This window comes from Salmo salar, chromosome ssa20 (assembly GCF_905237065.1).
Source record: "Salmo salar chromosome ssa20, Ssal_v3.1, whole genome shotgun sequence".
NCBI classification, from domain to species: Eukaryota; Metazoa; Chordata; class Actinopteri; order Salmoniformes; family Salmonidae; genus Salmo; species Salmo salar.
This window is the reverse complement of record NC_059461.1, coordinates 11752530-11774234: the sequence shown is the minus strand read 5'-3', so window position 1 is coordinate 11774234 and position 21705 is coordinate 11752530. Positions and strand designations below refer to the sequence as shown.

The window sequence follows — 21705 nt, the reverse complement described above, 5'->3', positions numbered from 1 at the left end:
GAAAGCAACGCAAACACAACTCTAAATCCGTCTGTGCCATGATGCTATAAACCTGCTGTCCCGATAAAGTCAGTCCGGACTCTAGGGTTAGTGAGCAGCAACCGAAGGGGGCTGCTGGACTGGACCAGACCTCACATATGCTGGAAGCCTTGCTAAGCGATTTGAAAATATTCTGATACGTTGTCCAGTTTTGTTATCGTCCAGAAGGTTTGAGGGAAAGTTTTTTTTCTTACAGGATGAGGAGGTTGAGTCAGTCTGCATCTTAAAGCCAAGCAGAAAGAAATGTCTCTTTCCCTCTCTCTGGAGTCTAAAATAAAGCCACGCATCATGATCACGCAGCCGATTGGCTTAAGGAGAAGTGGGGCAGTGTAGGTAGGGAGTGAGGTTGGAAAGCAACACCACACCAGGGCTTGACATCCAGGTAAATTTGCCAGTGGCACACTGGGCCTGTGCCAACAATGCGACTGGCCAGAATGAAAATACTGGCCCAAGAAAGCTGATGACGCACACATAATTTCAATGCATCTTTTTGCAGGCTGAGCAAGTAGCCCATAGACTATAATGACCTAGCCTCCATTCTCAAATAATAACATTTTAACTTGACAATATTACAATTTACATTGGTGGTGCAAAGGTTTTATTTCCCCCCCCCTCAAACAATCTAAAAAAGGGTGTTATTGTTAGCGATTTTCACCAAATCAGCAGTCTAGATTTTAGGACCCTATAAAGTCAATTTTTCCGGTTTTGATTTTCCAGGTTTCCGAGTTTCTCGTTTTTTCAAGTTCACTCTTAGTCACACTTTTTGTGTGTGTGTGTGTGTGTGTGTGTGTGTGTGTGTGTGTGTATATACACACACACAAAAAGTGTGACTAAGAGTGAACTTGAATATATATATATTTTTTTAAATACACATTTTATGTTCTAAGTCCACAACAATACTTACACCACATCAGGAAACCACTTATCAGTTCTGAAAAAAATTGCCCTTTAATTTGCGCACTTACCAAGAGACAATTGGGATTGGCAAGCAGCATTTCTGTACAATGTACAGCGTAGGCTAAATGTGATGGCAGTTTGCAAAACAAATTGATACAAATCCACATGATATCACTCTGGTAGGCCTACTTTGCAGTTAACATTTAAAATTGTTAAGGTTTTTAGGGAAAGCCTATAAAAGGTTTCATTCAAACGGCGCATGATGACTTAAGACTAAACATTTAGAATACCGATTGTTGTCTTAGCATTTACTGGTAGATACGTTTAAATGCATTTCCTACCTACCGCTGTCATACTTCATTCCGTGAGCTCTTTCATGCAACAACCAGTTGAGAGCTGCACGCTCTTGCTGCCTGACAGATTATTCCTCTCAAACTAGGGTGTGCGCGCATGTGATAAATAATCTACATAATGAACAGCTTTGGGAATTCATTTTTTTTTTTTTTTTTATAAATTATATAGCCCAGATTTAAAATAGCATTATTATTATTATATTTTTTTTTCACTGGCCCAAGCGGGCCACTGATGTGGATGATTGACTAGCCCAGAGGGATTCCAAAACCTCCACTGGCACGATGGGCAGCCCTGTATGTCGAGCCCTGAGCATGCTGCCATAACCTCTGGTTGGCTTCTGTGGGGGTCTTACATACAATCACATGTCACCTGTAACTATCTGTGTGTGTGGTTCAAGACACACTCACCCTGAAATTCCATATTGGTTACAAACTCCAGGATTATTTTGGTAAATGTAAAAAAAAAAACACCACAGCTTCAAGTGTAAACACTACATGGGTTTATGTACCAACCGGATCATTATGCAAATTCTGATCTGGGTATTTCCATCTAAAATGACCGATGTGCACCAACATGAGAAGTTTATAGGAACATGTCACATTGAGTGTCAAATGAAAGCTAAGAGTCTATACTCTTTAGAAATTAAGGCATATACATTTTTCAATCACTTCACATACAAAACATTTGGAATAAGCAAAGGCTTGATTACTGCTCTATTTTTCTTAACAGATGGAGTGTCACAGCTTGTTACCCTCAGTCAGGGAGTGAGTGACAGCACACAAGGACTAGCTTGACACACACAGATGGAGGGCTAAGGGCATCATCCAAGACTTTAGAGCCCAGTCTGAATGTTGCCCCATCTCCATCACAGTGCCCACACGGAGAACAAATCTCCAACCTTATGGTTGCCAATCAGGTTCCCTACAAAGCTACTCAAAGCTTTTGACCCATTTAATCAGAGGGCCATTATGGGAGTTCTGACTGCTTTGCTCCTCCAAAATTACTATCAATCATGTTCCATCGGATTTAACCTGTTAAACTCGGACCCACTTTGATGGAATTTTCTAAACAACGCAGAATATTGTATACTACCCTCAAAGTACATTTCGGTTTCAAAACTACAAGTACTACCAAAACCTGCTTAGTACTTTTAGAAAGTTAAGAACTGCCAATTATCCCTATGTTGGGAATAAGATAACTAGACTTTCAATTAAGATTAAATATATGTCACCAAAGTAATACTTTTTGTTTTGTCAGATATTTTACCAAAATGGTGGTGGTCTAAACAAGTGCAAATTCCCATAGGAACACAGCCATTTTAAAAGCGCAGGACTTGTGCAAAGCCTTCATTTTTCATCTTACATGAATGAAATACACTGAGTGTACATAACATTAAAGAACACCTTCCTAATATGGAGTTCCTCACTCACTTTAGGTTATCCAAAATATATATTTTTTTAAAAACAAAGCAATTATTATTTAATTAATTTAGAATTATATAAAAACCCTTAAGATTTTCTCACAGATCAGATTTGCCCTAACGAAAAATGCCCCTTCGACATTCATTTAGAATCCTCCAATCCTCTAAATCTAAGGTGCATTTTTCATTAGGGGCAAATCTGATCTGTGAGAATATCTAATGGGCTTTTATAGAATTCTAAATTAATTAATAAAATCGGTTTGTTAAAAAAAAAAAAAAAAGACAATATTTTGGAGATTGTTTTCAAATAACCTAAAGTAAGCGAGAAAAGGCCATTCTTGAACATGGGCTGAGACATTTACTAAATTTGTAAATAAAGCCAGTTTGTCATTTAGAATTATTTATTTCTGTTTTTAAAGGGAGAGAAACCAAAAACCCACCGTCGCCTCATGGGTCTCCCGGTCGCGGCCGGCACCGGTATTGAACCAGCATCTGTAGTAACGCAGTTTACACTGCGATGCAGTGTCTTAGACCACTGTGCCACTCAGGAGGCCCCATCCAAAGTTACTGCTGATCAACTGCCTTGCAAAGTATCCATTGTCCTGCTAGTAGCCCATAATGGCACTGTACAACGTGACCGGTCAGGAGTAGGCTGCAGTAAGAGCAAAATAATCCTAACACTTCCACACCCTAATTGTAGTCCAACCAATACCCAAACGGAGATTGAAAGGAAAATCAAAATCAAATTGTTTTATCAAGACCAGTCCCCATGCTTGTCTCAGAGCAGCACGAAACAGTGCTGAAATTGTTGACCACATGCAGGTAGGCTATTGCTTCAAATCATATTCCTTCTAACTTAAATATGATTTTAAATAAATAAAAGACCTACACCACATTACTCAACACTAGTGAGACTCATTTCGCGTACGGTAGGCCTATAGTATATCGAAATATAAAGTTTCAATGACGTGACTCTCCGACAATAATTAGATATTCATTTAAAATCCTCCAAATCTAATTATTGGCAGAGAATCACGTCATTGAATTGTGTGTGTGTGTGTGTGTGTGTGTGTGTGTGTGTGTGTGTGTGTGTGTGTGTGTGTGTGTGTTTGCATATTCATTCAAAATCAAAACTGAAATAGCACATTTACACAAGTATTCAGACCCTTTACTCAGTACAGTTGTTGAAACACCTTTGGCAGTGAAAACAGCCTCGAGTCTTCTTGGGTATGACGCTACAAGCCCGGCACACCTGTATTTTGGAGTTTCTCCCATTCTTCTCTGCAGATCCTCTCAAGCTCTGTCAAGTTGGATGGGGAGAGACGCTGCACAGCTCTTTCAGGTCTCTCCTGATATGTTCGATTGAGTTCAAGTCCAGGCTCTAGCTGGGCCACTCAAGGACATTCATAGACTTGTCCCGAAGCCACTCCTGCGTTGTCTTGGCTGTGTGCTTAGGGTCGTTGTCCTGTTGGAAGGTAGACATTCGCCCCAGTCTGAGGTCCTGAGCAGGTTTTCATCAAGGATCGCTCTGTACTTTGCTCTGTTCATCTTTCCCTCGAGCCAGTCCCTGCCCTTAAAAACATCCCCACAGCATGATGCTGCCACCACGCTTCACCGTAGGGATGGTGCCAGATTTCCTACAGACGTGACGCTTGGCATTCAGGCAAAAGAATGCAATCTTAGTTTCATCAGACCAGAGAATCTTGTTTCTCATAGTCTGAGAGTCCTTTAGGTGCCTTTCGGCAAACTCCAAGCAGCTGTCATGTGCCTTTCACTGGAAGAGTGGCTTCCGTCTGGCCACTACCATAAAGGCCTGATTGGTGGAGTGCAGCAGAAACTGTTGTTCTTCTGGAAGTTTCTCCCTCTCCACAGAGGAACTGGAGCTCTGTCAAAGTGACCGTGTTCTTTGTCGCCTCCCTGATCAAGGCCCTTCTCCCCTGATTTCTCAGTTTGGCCGAGCGACCACCTCTACGAAGAGTCATGGTGGTTCCAAACTTCTTCCATTTAAGAATGGTGGAGGCCAATGTGTTCTTCAGGACCTTCAATGCTGCAGAAATGTTTTGGTACCCTTCCCCCAGATCTGTGCTTCGACACTATCGTGTCTCAGAGTGCTACGGACAATTCCTTCGACCTCATGGCTTGGTTTTTGCTCTGACATGCACTGTCATCTGTGGGTCCTTATATAGACAGGTGTCTGCTATTCCAAATCATGAACAATCAATTTAAATTTACAAAAAAGGGGGACTCCAATGAAAATGTAGTAACGTCAAGGATGACCAATGGAAACAGGATGCACCTGAGCTCAATTTCCAGTCTCATAGCAAAGGGTCTGAAAACATATGTAAATATAGCGGTTGTAACCAAAAAAATATAATAATAATAATTTTAAAAAATAATTTTTAAAAAAATCAGGCCAAAAGGACAGATTTCTACCGGTCTAATGTCCATTGCTCGTGTTTCTTAGCCCAAGCAAGTCTCTTCTTCACGCAGTCTCCTCTGAACAGCTGATGTTGAGATGTGTAGGTTACCTGAACTCAAGCATTTACTTGGGATGCAATTTCTCAGGCTGGTAACTCTAATGAACATATCCTCTGCAGCAGAGGTAACTCTGGGTCTTCCTTTTCTGTGGCAGTCCTCAGAGCCAGTTTCATCATAGCGCTTGATGATTTTTGCGAAGTTCTTGATATTTTCCGGATTGACTGACCTTCATGTCTTAAAGTAATGATGGACTAACGTTTCTCTTTGTTTATTTGAGCTGTTCTTGCTATAATATGGACTTGGTATTTTACCAATCCACAAATTAATAAAGTGTGCCTCGTCACAAGTTAATTGAAATGCATTCCAGTTGACTACCTCTTGAAGCTGGTTGAGAGAATGCCAAGAGTGTGCAAAGCTGTCAAGGCAAAGGGTGGCTACTTTGAAGAACCTCAAATACATTTAACACTTTTTTTTGTTGAAACGTGATTCCATAGTTGGTCTATCATTCTACTATGTAGAAAAGTAAAAAATAAATTAAAACCCTGGAATGAGTAGGTGTCCAAACTTTTGACTGGTACAGTATATAGATTCATTATGGGGTATTGTGTTAAGGGGGGGACAAAATGTGTTCCATTTTAGGAACAAGGCTGTAAGTTAAAACCGTCTCTCCTTCGCATGGAGTTCATCAGGCTGTTGACTGAGCAAACCCATAGTTTCATTAGCTGTCCGGGTGGCTGGTCTTAGATGATCCCGCAGGAGAAGATGCCGGATTTTGAGGTCTTGGGCTGGCGTGGTTATACGTGGTCTGCGGTTGTGAGGCCGGTTGGACGTACTGCCAAATTCTCTAACAGAATGTTCGAAGTGGCTTATGGTAGATAAAGGAGAATTACATTCTCTAGCACCAGCTCTGGTGGACATTCCTGCAGTCAGCATGCCAATTGCACGCTCCCTCAAAACTTGAGACATCTGTGGTTTTGTGTTGTGTGACAACTGCACATTTTAGAGTGGCCTTTTATTTTCCCCAGCACAAGGTGCACCTGTGTAATGATCATGCCATTTATTCAGCTTCTTGATATGCAACAGCTATCAGGTAGATGCTCACTAACAAGAATGTAAACACATTTATGCAAAACATTTGAGAGAAATACGCTTTTTGGGCATACGGTAGATTTCTGGGATCTTTTGTTTCAGTTCATGAAACATGGGACCAACACTTCACATGTTGCATTTATATATTTTTTCAGTATAGATAAAATCCCAAACTATTGTAGAATGTCTCTGAAGATCCTATGGGGCCACAATGAGCAGCTCAGAAGTCTTGAAAACAGGATGCAGGAGAAAAAGGCAGGGCAGTGTGGGTACTGGAGAGGCATGACAGGACATTGCTTGTCATGCAGAAAATGCTTGGAAACCGTATCACTTACCAATGCACAGAACAGAGCATGTGATCTAATATGAATGTTACCGTTACAAACTAATGCATACATCAATGCAGTAAGACAACAAACTTAATTTAGCAACAACTAAAGAACTGTCAACCAGCATCCAGGCAAAACCAGATAAAGCAGTACACTGCAATACAAGCTGCATTTAGTTTTAGAGTGGCAGCTTGTGGCTTTTCAGTTGTGGCACTGTAGAAATTTCAAATGCTAAGGCCCAGGAAATTAGGCTACATTCTTAATAAGGTTCTCCGAGGCCTACACTAATTCTAATTGTTGGGATTACCAGTCCCCAAATCTTTGCAACGACAGACAATAAAAAAGTGAATTGTTATAAAGGACTGTCTCAACAAATGTGACTGGATCCTCGCGCCGTTAGGAATTCTACTGGCACCACGTGTCAAAAAGGCAATTAGAGTGTGGGTGCTCAATTAGCCCTTCAGCAAGCAACGTTTTCATGACCAACTGCTTAACTGGCAAACTCATTCACACACCCGCTGATCTACAATGCTTTCAGAAAGTATTCACACCCTTGATTTTTTTCTCCACATTCTGAGTTACAGCCTGGATTTAAAATGGATTAAAAAAATATATTTTTCACTGGTTTACACACAAAACCTCAACGTCAAAGCGGAAATGTTTGACATTTTTACAAATGAATTAAAAATGAAAAGCTGAAATGTCTTGTGTGAATAAGTATTCAACCACTTTGTTATTGCAAGCCTAAATAAGATCAGGAGTAAAAATGTGCTTAACTTTTTAAGGTATAGGGGGCAGTATTTTCGATTTCAGATGAAAAGCGTTCCCAGAGTAAACTGCCTAATACTCGGGCCCAGAGTCAAATATTTGCATATTATTAGTAGATTTGGATAGAAAACACTCTGAAGTTATTAAAACTGTTTGAATGATGTCTGTGAGTATAACACAACTCATATGGCAGGCAAGAACCTGAGAAAAATCCAACCAGGAAGAGGGATCTCTGATGCTTGTAGTCTTTTCAAGTCATTGCCTATATAACACAGTGACTTAGGGTTCATTTTGCACTTCCTAAGGCTTCCACTAGATGTCAACAGTCTTTAGAACCTTGTTTCAGGCTTTTGCAGTGAACAGAGAGCGAACAAGGCAGCCAGGAAGTTGGTGACACAGAAAATGACACGAGTTCATTGGTGCACGTTCACATGAGGTAGCTGTGTTCCATAACTTCAATAATATTCCAAAGTCTTGAAAAACGTTATGTTAAAAAAGCCCTAAAGATTGATGCTATACAACGTTTGACATGTTTCTATGAACGTAAATAGAACGTTATTTGCCTTCTGATGAAGATCAAAGGTAAGTGAATATTTATAATGCTATTTATGATTTTAGATGACTCCAAAATGGCGGGTATCTGTATTGCCTGATGTATTTTTCTGAGCGCCGTACTCAGATTATTGCAAAGTGTGCTTTCCCCGTGAAGCTTTTTTGAAATCTGTCACAGCGGTTGCAATAAGGAGATGTTTATCTATAATTCTTTTATCAACGTTTATGATGAGTATTTTTGTAAATTGATGTGCACATTCACCGGAAGTTCTTGTGGGAATACATTTTCTGAACATCAAGCGCCAATGTAAAATGCTGTTTTTGGATATAAATATGAACTTTATCGAGCAAAACATACATGTATTGTATAACATGAAGTCCTATGAGTGCCATCTGATGAAGATCAAAGGTTAGTGAATATTTTAGCTGTACTTTTGGTTTTTGTGATGCATGTCCTTGCTTTGAAAATGGCTGTGTAGTTTTTCTTGTGAAGTTTATGTCCAAACAATCTAATTTTATGCTTTCTCCGTAAAGCCTTTTTGAAATCGGACAATGTGGTTAGATTAACGAGAAGTTTATCTTTAAAATGGTGTAAAATAGTTGATTGTTTGAGAAAATGAAATTGAGATTTTTGCTGCTTTGTATTTCGCGCCATGCTATTTAACTGGCTGTTGAATAGTGTGTCCCGCAGGTGGGACGGTCACGTCCCACCTAGCCCATAGAAGTTAAGAATTACACTTTGGGATGGTGTCTCAATACACCCAGTCACAACAAAGATACAGGTGTGCTTCCTAACGCAGTTGCCTGAGTGGAAGGAAACTGCTCAGCGATTACACCAAGAGGCCAATGGTGACTTTAAAACAGTTACAGAGTTTAACTTCATATGGGCAAGTGGGACGGTAGCGTCCCACCTGGCCAACATCCGGTGAAATTGCAGAGCACGAAATTCAAAAATACCAAATCCAAATATATAACATTCTTGAAAATATGTGTTATACATCAAAATAAAGCTTAACTTCTTGTTAATCCAGCCTCTGTGTCAGATTTGAAAAAGGCTTTACGGCGAAGGCAAACCATGTGATTATCTGAAGACAGCGCCCCGCATACAAACACATGAAAATCATATTTCAACCAGGCAGGTGCGCCACAAAAGTCAGAAATAGCGATATAATTAATGCCTTACCTTTGAAGATCTTCTGTTGGCACTCCAAAATGTCCCAGAAACATCACAAATGGTCCTTTGATTCAGAAATACACCGGTTTTCAACTCACCCAACATGCTTACATAGTATTTAATAAGTTACCTGTAAACTTGGTCCAAACATTTCAAACAACGTTCCTAATCCAACCTCAGGTGCCCTAAAACGTAAGTAATCGATAAAATATAAGACGGAATAAACTGTTTCCAATACCGGATAAAAACAACGTAAAGCGCGCTCCAGTTCACACGCATCAAAACAGTAGAGTCCACCTGGAGTGACACTTACAATGAATAGCACTACTTCATTTCTCAAAAGAACAACATTGAACAATTTCTAAAGACTGATGACATCTAGTGGAAGGCATAGGAACTGCAACCAGGTTCCTAATAATAAGGGTATCCCATAGAAAGCAAATGGAAAATCCTATGACCTCAATTTCTTTTTTCCCTGGATGGTTTGTCCTCTGGGTTTCGCCTGCCATATCAGTTCTGTTATACTCACAGACATTATTTTAACAGTTTTAGAAACTTTAGGGTGTTTTCTATCCAAATCTACCAATTATATGCACATCCTAGCTTCTGGGCGTGAGTAACAGGCAGTTTACTTTGGGCACGCTTTTCATCCGGAGGTCAAAATACTGCCCCCTACCCAAGAGATGTTAATTGCTGTGATAGGAGAAAACTGAGGATTGTCGTGTCTTTGCCGGATTAACCTCTCTGGGCTAGGCGGGACGAATTCGTCCCAGCTACGCAACAGCCAGTTGAATCCCGTGGCGCGATTTTCAAATACCTTAGAAATGCTATTACTTCAATTTCTCAAACATATGACTATTTTACAGCATTTTAAAGACAAGACTCTCGTTAATCTAACCACACTGTCCGATTTCAAAAAGGCTTTACAACGAAAGCAAAACATTAGATTATGTCAGCAGAGTACCCAGCCAGAAATAATCAGACACCCATTTTTCAAGCTAGCATATAATGTCACATAAACCCAGAAGACAGCTAAATGCAGCACTAACCTTTGATGATCTTCATCAGATGACAATCCTAGGACATTATGTTATACAATACATGCATGTTTTGTTCAATCAAGTTCATATTTATATCAAAAACCAGCTTTTTACATTAGCATGTGACGTTCAGAACTAGCATACCCCCCGCAAACTTCCGGGGAATTTACTAACAATTTACTAAATTACTCACGATAAACGTTCACAAAAAACACAACAATTATTTTAAGAATTATAGATACAGAACTCCTTTGTGCAATCGAGGTGTCCGATTTTAAAATAGCTTTTCGGTGAAAGCACATTTTGCAATATTCTCAGTAGATAGCCTAGCCATCACGGCTAGCCATTTAGACACCGACCAAGTTTAGCCCTGACCAAAGTCAGATTTACTATTACAAAAGTTTGATTACCTTTGTTGTCTTCGTCAGAATGCACTCCCAGGACTGCTACTTCAATAACAAATGTTGGTTTGGTCCAAAATAATCCATCGTTATATCCAAATAGCGGAATTTTGTTCATGCGTTCCAGACACTATCCGAAATGGTAAATCAGGGTTATGAGCATGGCGCAATTCGTGACAAAAAAAATTATAAATATTCCATTACCGTACTTCGAAGCATGTCAACCGCTGTTTAAAATCCATTTTTATGCCATTTTTCTCGTAAAAAAGCGCTAATATTCCGACCGGGAATCTCCATTTAGCTAAACAGAGGAAAGAAAACAAAGCTTTCGGTCGACGCGGGCACAAGCCTGAGTCTCACAGTACTGTAACCAGCCACTACCCAAACGCGCTACTTTTTTTCAGCCAGAGCCTGCAAAGCCACGATTCAGCTTTTTGCCGCCTTCTGAGAGCCTATGGCAGCCGTAGGAAGTGTCACGTAACAGCAGAGATCCATTGTAATGGATAGAGATGGCAAAGAAGGCCAAGAAATGGTCAGACAGGGTACTTCCTGTACAGAATCTTCTCAGGTTTTGACCTGCCATTTGAGTTCTGTTATACTCACAGACACCATTCAAACAGTTTTAGAAACTTTGGAGTGTTTTCTATCCAAAGCCAATAATTATATGCATATTCTAGTTACTGGGCAGGAGTAGTAACCAGATTAAATCGGGTACATTTTTTATACAGCCGTGTCAATACTGCCCCCTAGCCCTAACAGGTTAAAAAGGAACCACCAGCTTTCATATGTTCTCATGTTCTGAGCAAGGAACTTAACCTGTTGGGGCTAGGGGGCAGTATTTGCACGGCCGGATAAAAAAAACGTACCCAATTTAAGCTGGTTACTACTCTTGCCCAGAAACGTGCATATGCATATAATTAGTAGATTTGGATAGAAAACACTCTGAAGTTTCTAAAACTGTTTGAATGGTGTCTGTGAGTATAACAGAACTCATATGGCAGGCCAAAACCTGAGAATATTCCATACAGGAAGTGCCCTGTCTGACAATTTGTTATCCTTCTGTTGCATCTCTATCGAAAATACAGCATCTCTGCTGTAACGTGACATTTTCTAAGGCTTCCATTGGCTCTCAGAAGGCGCCAGAAAGTGAAATGACGTGTCTCCTGTCTCTGGGCGAAGAACAGCAGGGGAATTTGTGAGTGGTCAGGCTGGGAACAGTGACACTGGGAGGTGCGCGTTCATGAGAATTCTCAATTTTTTTCTTTCAGCCTTTGAATGAATACAACGTCGCCCGGTTGGAATATTATCGCTATTTTACGAGAAAAATAGCATAAAAATTGATTTTAAACAGCGTTTGACATGGTTTTAACTACGGTAATGGAATATTTTTTTGGTCACGAAATTCGCTCGCGTGTCACCCTTCGGATAATGACTTGAACGCACGAACAAAACGGAGCTATTTGGATAGAACTATGGATTATTTGGAACCAAAACAACATTTGTTGTTGAAGTAGAAGTCCTGGGAGTGCATTCTGACGAAGAACAGCAAAGGTAATCCAATTTTTCTTATAGTAAATCTGAGTTTGGTGAGGGCCAAACTTGGGTGTCAAATTAGCTAGCCGTGATGGCCGGGCTATGTACTCAGAATATTGCAAAATGTGCTTTCGCCGAAAAGCTATTTTAAAATCTGACACCGCGATTGCATAAAGGAGTTCTGTATCTATAATTCTTAATATAATTGTTATGTATTTTGTGAATGTTAATCATGAGTAATTTAGTAAATTCACCGGAAGTTTGCGGTGGTTATGCTAGTTCTGAACATCACATGCTAATGTAAAAAGCTGTTTTTTGATATAAATATGAACTTGATTGAACAAAACATGCATGTATTGTATAACATAATGTCCTAGGAGTGTCATCTGATGAAGATAATCAAAGGTTAGTGCTGCATTTAGCTGTGGTTTGGGTTTTTGTGACATATATATTTGCTTTGAAAATGGCTGTGTGATTATTTTTGGCAGGGTACTCTCCTGACATAATCTAATGTTTTGCTTTCGCTGTAAAGCCTTTTTGAAATCGGACAATGTGGTTAGATTAACGAGAGTCTTGTCTTTAAAATGGTGTAAAATAGTCATATGTTTGAGAAATTGAAGTTATAGCATTTGAGGTATTTGTATTTCGCGCCACGCGATTCCATTGGCTGTTGACTAGGTGGGACGCAAGCCTCCCACCTAGCCCAGGGAATTTAAACGGTATTTTTTTTATTTTATTTTTATTTTATTTTTTTACATGGCACATATTGCACTTTTACTTTCTTCTCCAACACTTTGTTTTTGCATTATTTAAACCAAATTGAACATGTTTCATTATTTATTTGAGGCTAAATTGATAGTATTTATGTATTATATTAAGTTAAAATAAGTGTTCATTCAGTATTGTTGTAATTGTCATTATTACAAATAAATACATTTTATATATATTTTTTGTATTTACATTGGCCGATTAATCGGTAGCGACTTTTTTGGGGGGGGTATCCAATAATCGGTATCGGCGTCGAAAAATCATAATCGGTCGACCTCTAGTGTGCACTTCAATCAGCGAAGGTCCCAAACAGTCAATCATATTTCTCAGGAAATTTGATAATATTTGGATGAAACCAGATCAAAAGTAGGACTTTCAAAGAATTAAAAAAAGATGGTTGCTTCTACATTGATAAAGTTTGATCATAAAGTTACTGGTCCCCTCCCCCATGTCAAACACTGATTCAGCAGGCGGAATTATTAAGGGCCTTTTGTGACATCACAAAAAGTCTCATTTTAACACACTAATGGTGAAGTCATGTTCTCGTACCTAATTTAAATAAGTACCGCCTTGTAACCAACATCGCAAATGGAACGACTCATTTAAATTTTAGGTGGGAAAAAACACACTATACAGTGCATTCGGGAAGTATTCAGACCCCGTGACTTTTTTTTCCACATTTTGTTATGTTACAGCCTTATTCTAAAATGTATTAAATAGTCCCCCCCTCCTCATAACATCCCATAATGACAAATAAAAATAAAAAACAGGAGCGCCGCAAAGTGGTAGGCCACACAAGCTCTCAGAACGGGACAGTGCTGATGAAGGTTGCTCATAAAAATTGTCTGTCCTCAGTTGCAACACTCACTACCGAGTCCCAAACTACCTCTTGAAGCAACATCAGCACAATAACTGTTATTCGGGAGCTTAATGAAATGGGTTTCCATGGCTGAGCAGACGCACACAAGCCTAAGATCACCATGCAAAATGTCAAGCGTCGGCTGGAGTGGTGTAAACCTCACCTTATCTAGAGACTCTGGAGCAGTGGAAATGCATTCCGTGGAGTGATTGATCACTCTCCACCGTGTGGTAGTTCGATGGACAAATATGGATGGCAGGAGAACGCTACCTGCCCAAAAGCATAGTACCAACTGTAAAGTTTGGTGGAGGAGGAATAATGGTCTGGGCTGTTTCTTGATTTGGGCTAGGCCCCTTAGTTCCAGTAAAGGGAAATCATAACACCACAGCAAACAATTACATTCTAGACAATTCTGTGCTTCCAATTTTGTGGCAATGGTTTGGGGAATGCCCTTTCCTGTTTCAGCATGACAATGCCCCTCTGCATAAAGTGAGGTCCATACAGAAATGGTATGTTGAGATTGGTGTGGAAGAACTTCACTGGCCTGCACAGAGATCTGACCTCAACCCCATTGAACACCTTTAGGATGAATTGGAACGCTGACTGAGAGCCAGGCCTAATCGCCCAACATCAGTACCCGACCTCACTTATGCTCGTGGCTGAATGGAAGCAAGTCCCCGCAGCAATGCTCCAACATCTAGTGGAAAGTTTTCCCAGAAGAGTGGAGGCTGTTATAGCAGCAAAGGGGGGAGACCAACTCCATATTAATGCCCATGATTTTGGAATGAGATGTCCAACGAGCAGGTGTATACATACATTTGGTCATGTAGCGTATAATGTTTTATCAGAACAACTGTTTGAGACTTTTAAGGCATGAGCTAAAATGTGTTAGGGCCTCAACTATAATGTGTCAACGATAAGTGATGATGGAAAATTGCTGACTGTAGCGCTATGCTACATTGACAACAATAAATATGAAATCAGCCAAAGAAGCCATAATGCTTAATACCAAATAGTCTTGATGTTGAATTGCAACGCACTTTGTTTTGTCTGACAAGACTGTATGTACGGTAGGGTAATTTGTAACCTTTGGCACAGCATGTCACACCAGGCACTAAGCCTAAACATGCTACCGTAATTTCCAGACTATAAGCCGCAACTTTTTTCCCACGTTTTGAACCTCGCGGCTTAAACAATGACGCGGCTAATATATATATATTTTTTAAATAACATTGTGACGTGCTCAGTTTTTTGCCGGCATGAAGCTTTCATTAGACCAATGAAATTGCCGAACGGGTTAAGGTCAAACAACTTTTTTGTTTACTGTTTAGATTAAATCGAGCGCTCTCAAACTTCCCATCATTCTGATTACGGTAGTCATTTTGTCACCCTCATCATGGCAAAGACACAGAGAAATGCAAATGATGCAGCTTTCAAGTTGAAGGCAATTGATCTGGCTGTTGGAAAAGGAAATAGAGCTGCTGCACGGGAGCTTGGTCTTAATGAGTCAATGATAAGACGTTGGAAACAGCAGCGTGAGGAATTGACTCAGTGCAAAAAGACAACTAAAGCTTTCAGAGGGAAGAAAAGCAGATGGCCCGAACTAGAAAATGAGCTCGAAGACTGGGTCAACACACAGAGAGCAGAAGGCCGAGGTGTTTCAACTGTGCAGATCCGACTGAAAGCCAAAACAATTGCCACCGCAATGAAGTTTGATGATTTTAGAGGTGGACCATCGTGGTGTCTCAGATTTATGAGACGTAAAGGCCTGTCCATCAGGGTACAGATGAGTCTGTGTCAGGAAGGAGGAAAAAGTTTCAAACTTCCGCAAATTCACTGATGCAAAGACAGCGGAGCATTCCATGGGCCCGCACGACATCATAACTATGGATGAGGTTCCTCTGACGTTTGACCTGCCTCTCACTCGGACTGTCAACAGGAAAGGCGAATCATACATCACGCTGAAAACAACTGGGCATGAAAAAAAAACGCACTTCACCTGTGTTCTGAGCTGCACGGCATCGGGGGAAAAGCTTCCACCGATGGTGATTTCTAAACGCACGACGATGCCAAAAGAAAAATTCCGGAGAGGAATTGTTGTGAAAGTCAACAAGAAAGGTTGGATGACGGAAAGCCTAATGCATGAATGGCATACGGAGTGTTACGGCAAGCGACCGGGAGGATTCTTTCACAGGAACAAGGCATTGCTCGTTTTGGACAGCATGAGGGCCCACATAACAGATTCGGTGAAAGAAGCCATCAAGAGGACAAACTCAATTCCAGCTGTGATTCCTGGGAGCACAACAAAGTATTTGCAGCCACTCGACATCAGTGTAAATCGTGCATTTAAGGTGGCGCTCCGTGTTCAGTGGGAGGCTTGGATGACAAGTGGGGAGAAATCCTTCACTAAAACAGGCCGCATGCGAAGAGCAACTTATTGGTCAAGTCTGCCAGTGGGTCCTGACAGCGTGGAGCATTGTCAAAAAATCCACTATCATCAACGGGTTTCGAAGGCTGGACTGCTGCGTGTTGAAGAGGGCTCAGTGGGGGATTTGCCTCCGGATGAAAGTGACGAGAGCGACAATGAAAACGATCCAATATCGGATGAAGCAATTCTGAGGCTATTCAACTCCGACACCGAAGGAGTTGACTTCAGTGGTTTCAGTGCACAGGAGGAGGAAGATGGTGACCAATGACTTTCTTGGTAGGCTACTGTTTACTGCAATTTCTTTTTTTTTTGTTACAAGCCGTGTTTCGTTAAAGCCTACTTATTTTTGTTACAAGCCGTGTTTCGTTAAAGCCTGTGTAAAGTTAATTTGTTTCAATGTACCGGTAGGCACCTGCGGCTTATAGACATGTGTGGCTTATTTATGTTCAAAATAATATATCTATTTTTTTTTATTCAGTGGGTGCGGCTTATATTCAGGTCCGCTCAATAGTCCAGAAATTACGGTAGTTTACAGTGGCCAGGTCACCACAACTCAACCCACAGACCAGGACACCAGATAAAGAGCACTTGTGTTGCAGCAGATTCCAGTTGTGTGAAATGTCCCTATAGTTGATTAAAAAAATACATAAAACAAAATAATTCTGACGTGTCTCATTGTGGGGAAAAAAACAAGGGGGAAAAAAATGTGTCCCATTCATTACACATGTGACATCTGTGTCACTGCCTGGCGACCCTACAGAAAGGTATATAAAGGAAATCGTGGTGAAACCACTGACGTTGGGCTAAACATTTATTTTCACTGCTTGTAAGCAGTGGATTTCCAGTTGGGCTGCTTCCAACGCGTTGTTCATTACAAATGTAAAGACGAATGGGAGCTAAAAAGCTGGCCTTCCCCCTTCCTCTGCAATCTGACAGGGAGATATGTAGCTCCTAAAATAAGAGCTGATTCCACACTTCAGCCCCAGTCACTTCCATAGCTCACATCGTGAGGCCAGAAATGATAAAGCTCAGCACTTCTCTAATGAGACTGTGACAAACGCGAGTGCCACAAGCACACACACTACAAAGAAAATATACATAGGCCTATATGATTGTGTAGAGAAACCCAATAAGTTCCATCTCCCACAATGGATAGTCCTACTGCAGCGCACTGACACAAAAGCCTGCATTTAGGAGGGCATAGGCTAGCCAAATACCTCAACTCCATGATGATTTCTCCACAGAGTTGAAGCGCAGACTAGAGTTTTTGAAATTACCTCGGACTTAAACATTTACCACGTAGGCCTACCTATGTTTGTCCTCTGTTGTAGCGTGCTTTTTTGTTTGTTGAAACTGAATAAAACGTTAATCAAATACAACCACCGACTGTTTCCTTATTGCTGTTGCTCTAAGATAGAAACTCAGTGCGAATATGCCAATTCAGTTGCAAGAATAAAACAGTCAGTGGTTTTACTTAATTAACGTTTTATTTAAGAAATGTGGATTTCAGCAAACAAAGACATGCAACAGAGAACAAACATAGGTACACAGTAAGGTTGAAATAATTTACATTTTAAGTATCGACTGCATATCAACTCAAAGGAGTCGGAGGTTTATATTTCTTTTAAAGGAACTTTTGCTCCATCATATTTTGTTTTCTTTACAAGATCAATTTATGTTTCATGGAGGAATTATATTATTATCTGTGGTAGAATTTACTTCAGGGGATAATCCACCACAAACCACTAATTCCTATGATTAACAGTGTTAAAGAGCATTAAATAATACTAATATGTGAAAATAATTATTTGTGAAGAAATTGTTCATATAAAGTTGGTAGCAACATGTGAAAATCATTGTGGAAATCTGTTGCAGCTCAACTACAAAATGCAATGCTCTCTCTGGGCTGGATGGCTAGCTAGCAACCAAACGTAGATACACACAATAATACCAAAGTCAATATCAGCATGTGAAGTAGCTAGCTAGCGAGCTGTAAAATCGCCTAAACAAACTGGACTATCCATTTAGGAGTCTATCTCACAGAGTTCAACTGCAGTTCGCCTCTGCCCAGAGCAAGTGCAGAATACGCAGCTAATGCAACAATGGCCCTTTCCCAGGTTTCCCACAGGGTGCTGTGCGATATGGTACTTGAAGGAAAAAACGTTTAGATTGAGCACATCTAAGCGAAATATATACTTTGTCAAGATGATATAGCCCGATGGATGTTTTTAGACAAGTATGCCCATACCATCTATTGGATGATTTGGCGATCTGTAGTGCAGGTAATTGTTTTAAAAGCGTTATGAAATGTGATAGTGTGTTATCCCCCATCTCCATTGACGAGAACCATATAGCTATGACACGTTCCAACAATTTCCTGATTTCACAAATGGACCACTTAGAAGTGAAATCATAGGGATTGAACCTAGGCGTAAAAAAATGTAATGACTATTTCTGGCTGTGGATTATCCCTTTAACTCAGTGGAACTTGATGTGCAACAGATTAATTAATGTAGAAATTAACTAATCAAATTTCCTTCTGTCAAAAACGTATATTGTTTTTTTGGGGGGGCTCATCAGAGAGCTCAATAGAGCATGCTTTGCAACCATACATTTGTACATTGACGTGTCATTTAGCAGACACTAAAGTTGTTCTCAATAAAAACATGCATTCAAGTAAGTTAAATAAACAACCACATGTAAAAAGTTGAAAGTTTATGTAACCGTCACTGTAGTTAAACTGGTCTGTTGGTTTGTTCCCTGTACTACACTGTTTACTGCTGGCTTAGGAGTTGGCAGAGAAGCTCATAGAAGAGAAAGAAGCAGGTGGGTGCACAAAGCTCCCTTCACTATACCAGTGTTATTTGGAAATAAAACTTTAGAATGTAAAGTTCATTTTTCATTTAGTAGTTAGGAAAATCAACTCAAAGTGCTACAACTGACAACATTAATTTGGGAGGTACTGGTTCAAATTGAGTTGAAACATGATTACCTGAATACATTTTATCAATCCGACAATAATTTCAAATTATTATTTCTCAATTGTTTGTGTTTCAATAACAGAATTTTAAAAAGTAGATCTGTATTAATTATTTTTTACATTAAATGATCCGTTTCCATTAGGTGTAAACTACTATCCTATATATAATTCATTACTTCGCTAGATTTGTGATTAACAACAACCTAGGTTACTTGGAACACCCTGACATCTACCTCCTTAATTTGATTTGCTGCCATTAGCGACATCAGCTGCAACAAGTATAATAGAAACTTGAGCACTGGTGATAGCCGCAGCAGGAAGGTAATATACCCGGGTCGTTTTAACATACTATTTTGGTTTTCTAACTAAGTGTCAATAAACTATACACAGAACAATTTGAGTGTATATAAAACAAATCCTTACTGGTTCGTGGGCGGCGCTGAGAGGGGGAAGACCACCTCCTCTTCCTCGTATTCAGGTCCATCCTGCATGTCGCTTTCATCCACAGTTCCGAGTCCCCCGTAGCCTGGGGGTGGTGGGGGAGGTGGTGGCAGAGGGGGGAAGACACTTGACCCGTCGGGACCCACCGAGGTGGGTGACATCCGGATGCCGGGTCCCTCCGAGTTGGGGGGGTAGCACATACTGCCAATGGTCCCTGAACTTGTTCCTAGAATAATTGCATGTCCGCCACTCCCTGTAGCGGACAAGGCAGGTCCGGCAATATCTCCTCCAGACACGGGGTAAATCATACTTATATCAGAGGGGGAGTCTGGGGAGGTGTTCAACGGGTGGCGGAGGTTTGTTGCAGCTCCCTGGCCCAAATCAGTGACCCGCACTCTGGTCGGGTTGGGATAAAACGGAAAATGGGCCGTCTCTGGGCCTCCGCCGCCCGCCACCCCTTTCCCTGCCGAGACAGAGCCCGTATCCTCGCCACTGACCTCCGCAGCCATCATTTTCGGAAAATACGTAGAGGGGAATAAGTCGAGAAGGGAACCTGCCCTTCCCCTCTAGTCTTGCAGCACCCCCTCACTGTTTGGGTTGGTAAAAACAACCCCAAAAGTTTATTGGAAAACAACACGTTTACGGTAGCCAGCTAGCGTTAGCTAATAACGCAAACTCGTTAGCTAAACTCTAGCCAAAGCTAGTTAGCTACAGTAGCTAGCTATGAAGACACGAGTTTTCATGAGTTTAAAGTTCTGCTAGAACTGCAGTTTTGAAAATAACGTTTAAATACCTGAAGGGAGAGGCAGATGACGTATTTAATTCCTTTTTTTGCTAGTCCTGCCTGCTCCCTCGGCAGCAACCAGTCTACTTGTCGATACGTATTGTTTTATTGTCACTGCCTGTGTGTGAAATCCTTTATTGTGCTGTTGTTGTTTTGCTCCTACGGAGTTCCCAAATGTCTTAGGTTGCCACCACAAACGCCCCCCTCTGTCGCCTGAACCTCTGGTGGACTTAGTTTAGCCGATGTAGCCCACCAACCGAGGAAATTACAGCACTTCGTTCTTGCATAAATTCGCGTTTCTTTCTCGATTACGGGGCTGGAGGCTTGCTGCTACTGCCGCCGCTATTCCCTCCCTCTCCTCACTCTGCTCGCTAACGCGCAGGCCCAGCCAAGAGAGTACGGAGTAAATGCACGGCGCGAGCTGCATCCATTTATATCTGCTATCGGTGGTGAAGTGAAAAGCAGTCTCAACACCGGATTAGACTACAAACACTCCATTAAAAGGAGGGAATTATCATACCATTCATATGATGAATGTGGCACGCCACATGTATGATACGCGTTACCTTTGAATAGTAATTCAGAACCACACATCGTACTGTCTGATACGGGACCCTTTCAATGGTGATTTTAACTGAGACCGCGTGCGCATGTTCACCATAGAAGCCAAAACATTTCCCGGGAATTTGTTGTGTCAACTCCCTGGGTTTTCATATTTAGATTTAGCATGATTCTTATAAAAGCATGCTTGGATTATAAATTGGGGAGCTGTTTAGACCCTGGTTTTAGTAGTCTCTGAGCTAGCTAAGTTAGCAAGTATTGACAAAAGAATGTTAGTTACAGCAGCTAGCTATATATAAAAAAAAGATTAGCTAGCTAACGTATCCTCATGTTGTGTAGCTAACGTTACATGTAATTTCTCTGTTCCACTCTAGTCTGTTCCCACTCAATGATGACTTCTCCCATCACTCAGGTGTGTTCAACAATTCCCAGTTTCTACATACATCTTTGGATTTATAAATGAATTATATGTACCCATTGATTCTTGAAGAATATTACTTATAAATGCCTTATGAGCTTAGTTCAACTGTCATACCTCACCAGAACCCCAAATATAAGATTGTTTTACTCCAATGTTTGTAAACAAAATAAATGAAAACAAACACTGTATAGCCTCAAGCAATATCATGGATGGTCAGTCCTTGCTTCCATAGCTCTGTCTAAGAATTTGAGAGTGGTAACATTTCTCCAGCCCGTCCGATAGTTTTTTGTTTTTTTTACCAAAACAGACATGGAAGAAACTTATTTCCAGCTTTAGTGCTTTTCATTTGCTTCATATTATAACCTGCAGTAGGCTATCTATGTGAGTGA

General features: G+C 40.7%; 1 protein-coding gene across 3 annotated transcripts in view; it reads right to left on the bottom strand.

Annotated features, from left to right (window-relative positions):
- The window catches only part of LOC106580138 (ras GTPase-activating protein 1), a 55316-nt gene extending 34494 nt beyond the window's left edge, over positions 1-20822 (bottom strand). The window contains exon 1 of one of the 3 annotated variants that reach the window (XM_014160856.2): positions 19533-20822. In XM_014160856.2, the coding sequence (XP_014016331.1) occupies positions 19533-20062 (530 nt within the window). In that variant the 5' untranslated portion in view covers positions 20063-20822. The remainder of the gene's footprint in view (positions 1-19532) is intronic. The other 2 variants (XM_014160854.2, XM_014160855.2) reach the window with 2 other exon arrangements.
- Positions 20823-21705: the final 883 nt, after the last annotated feature.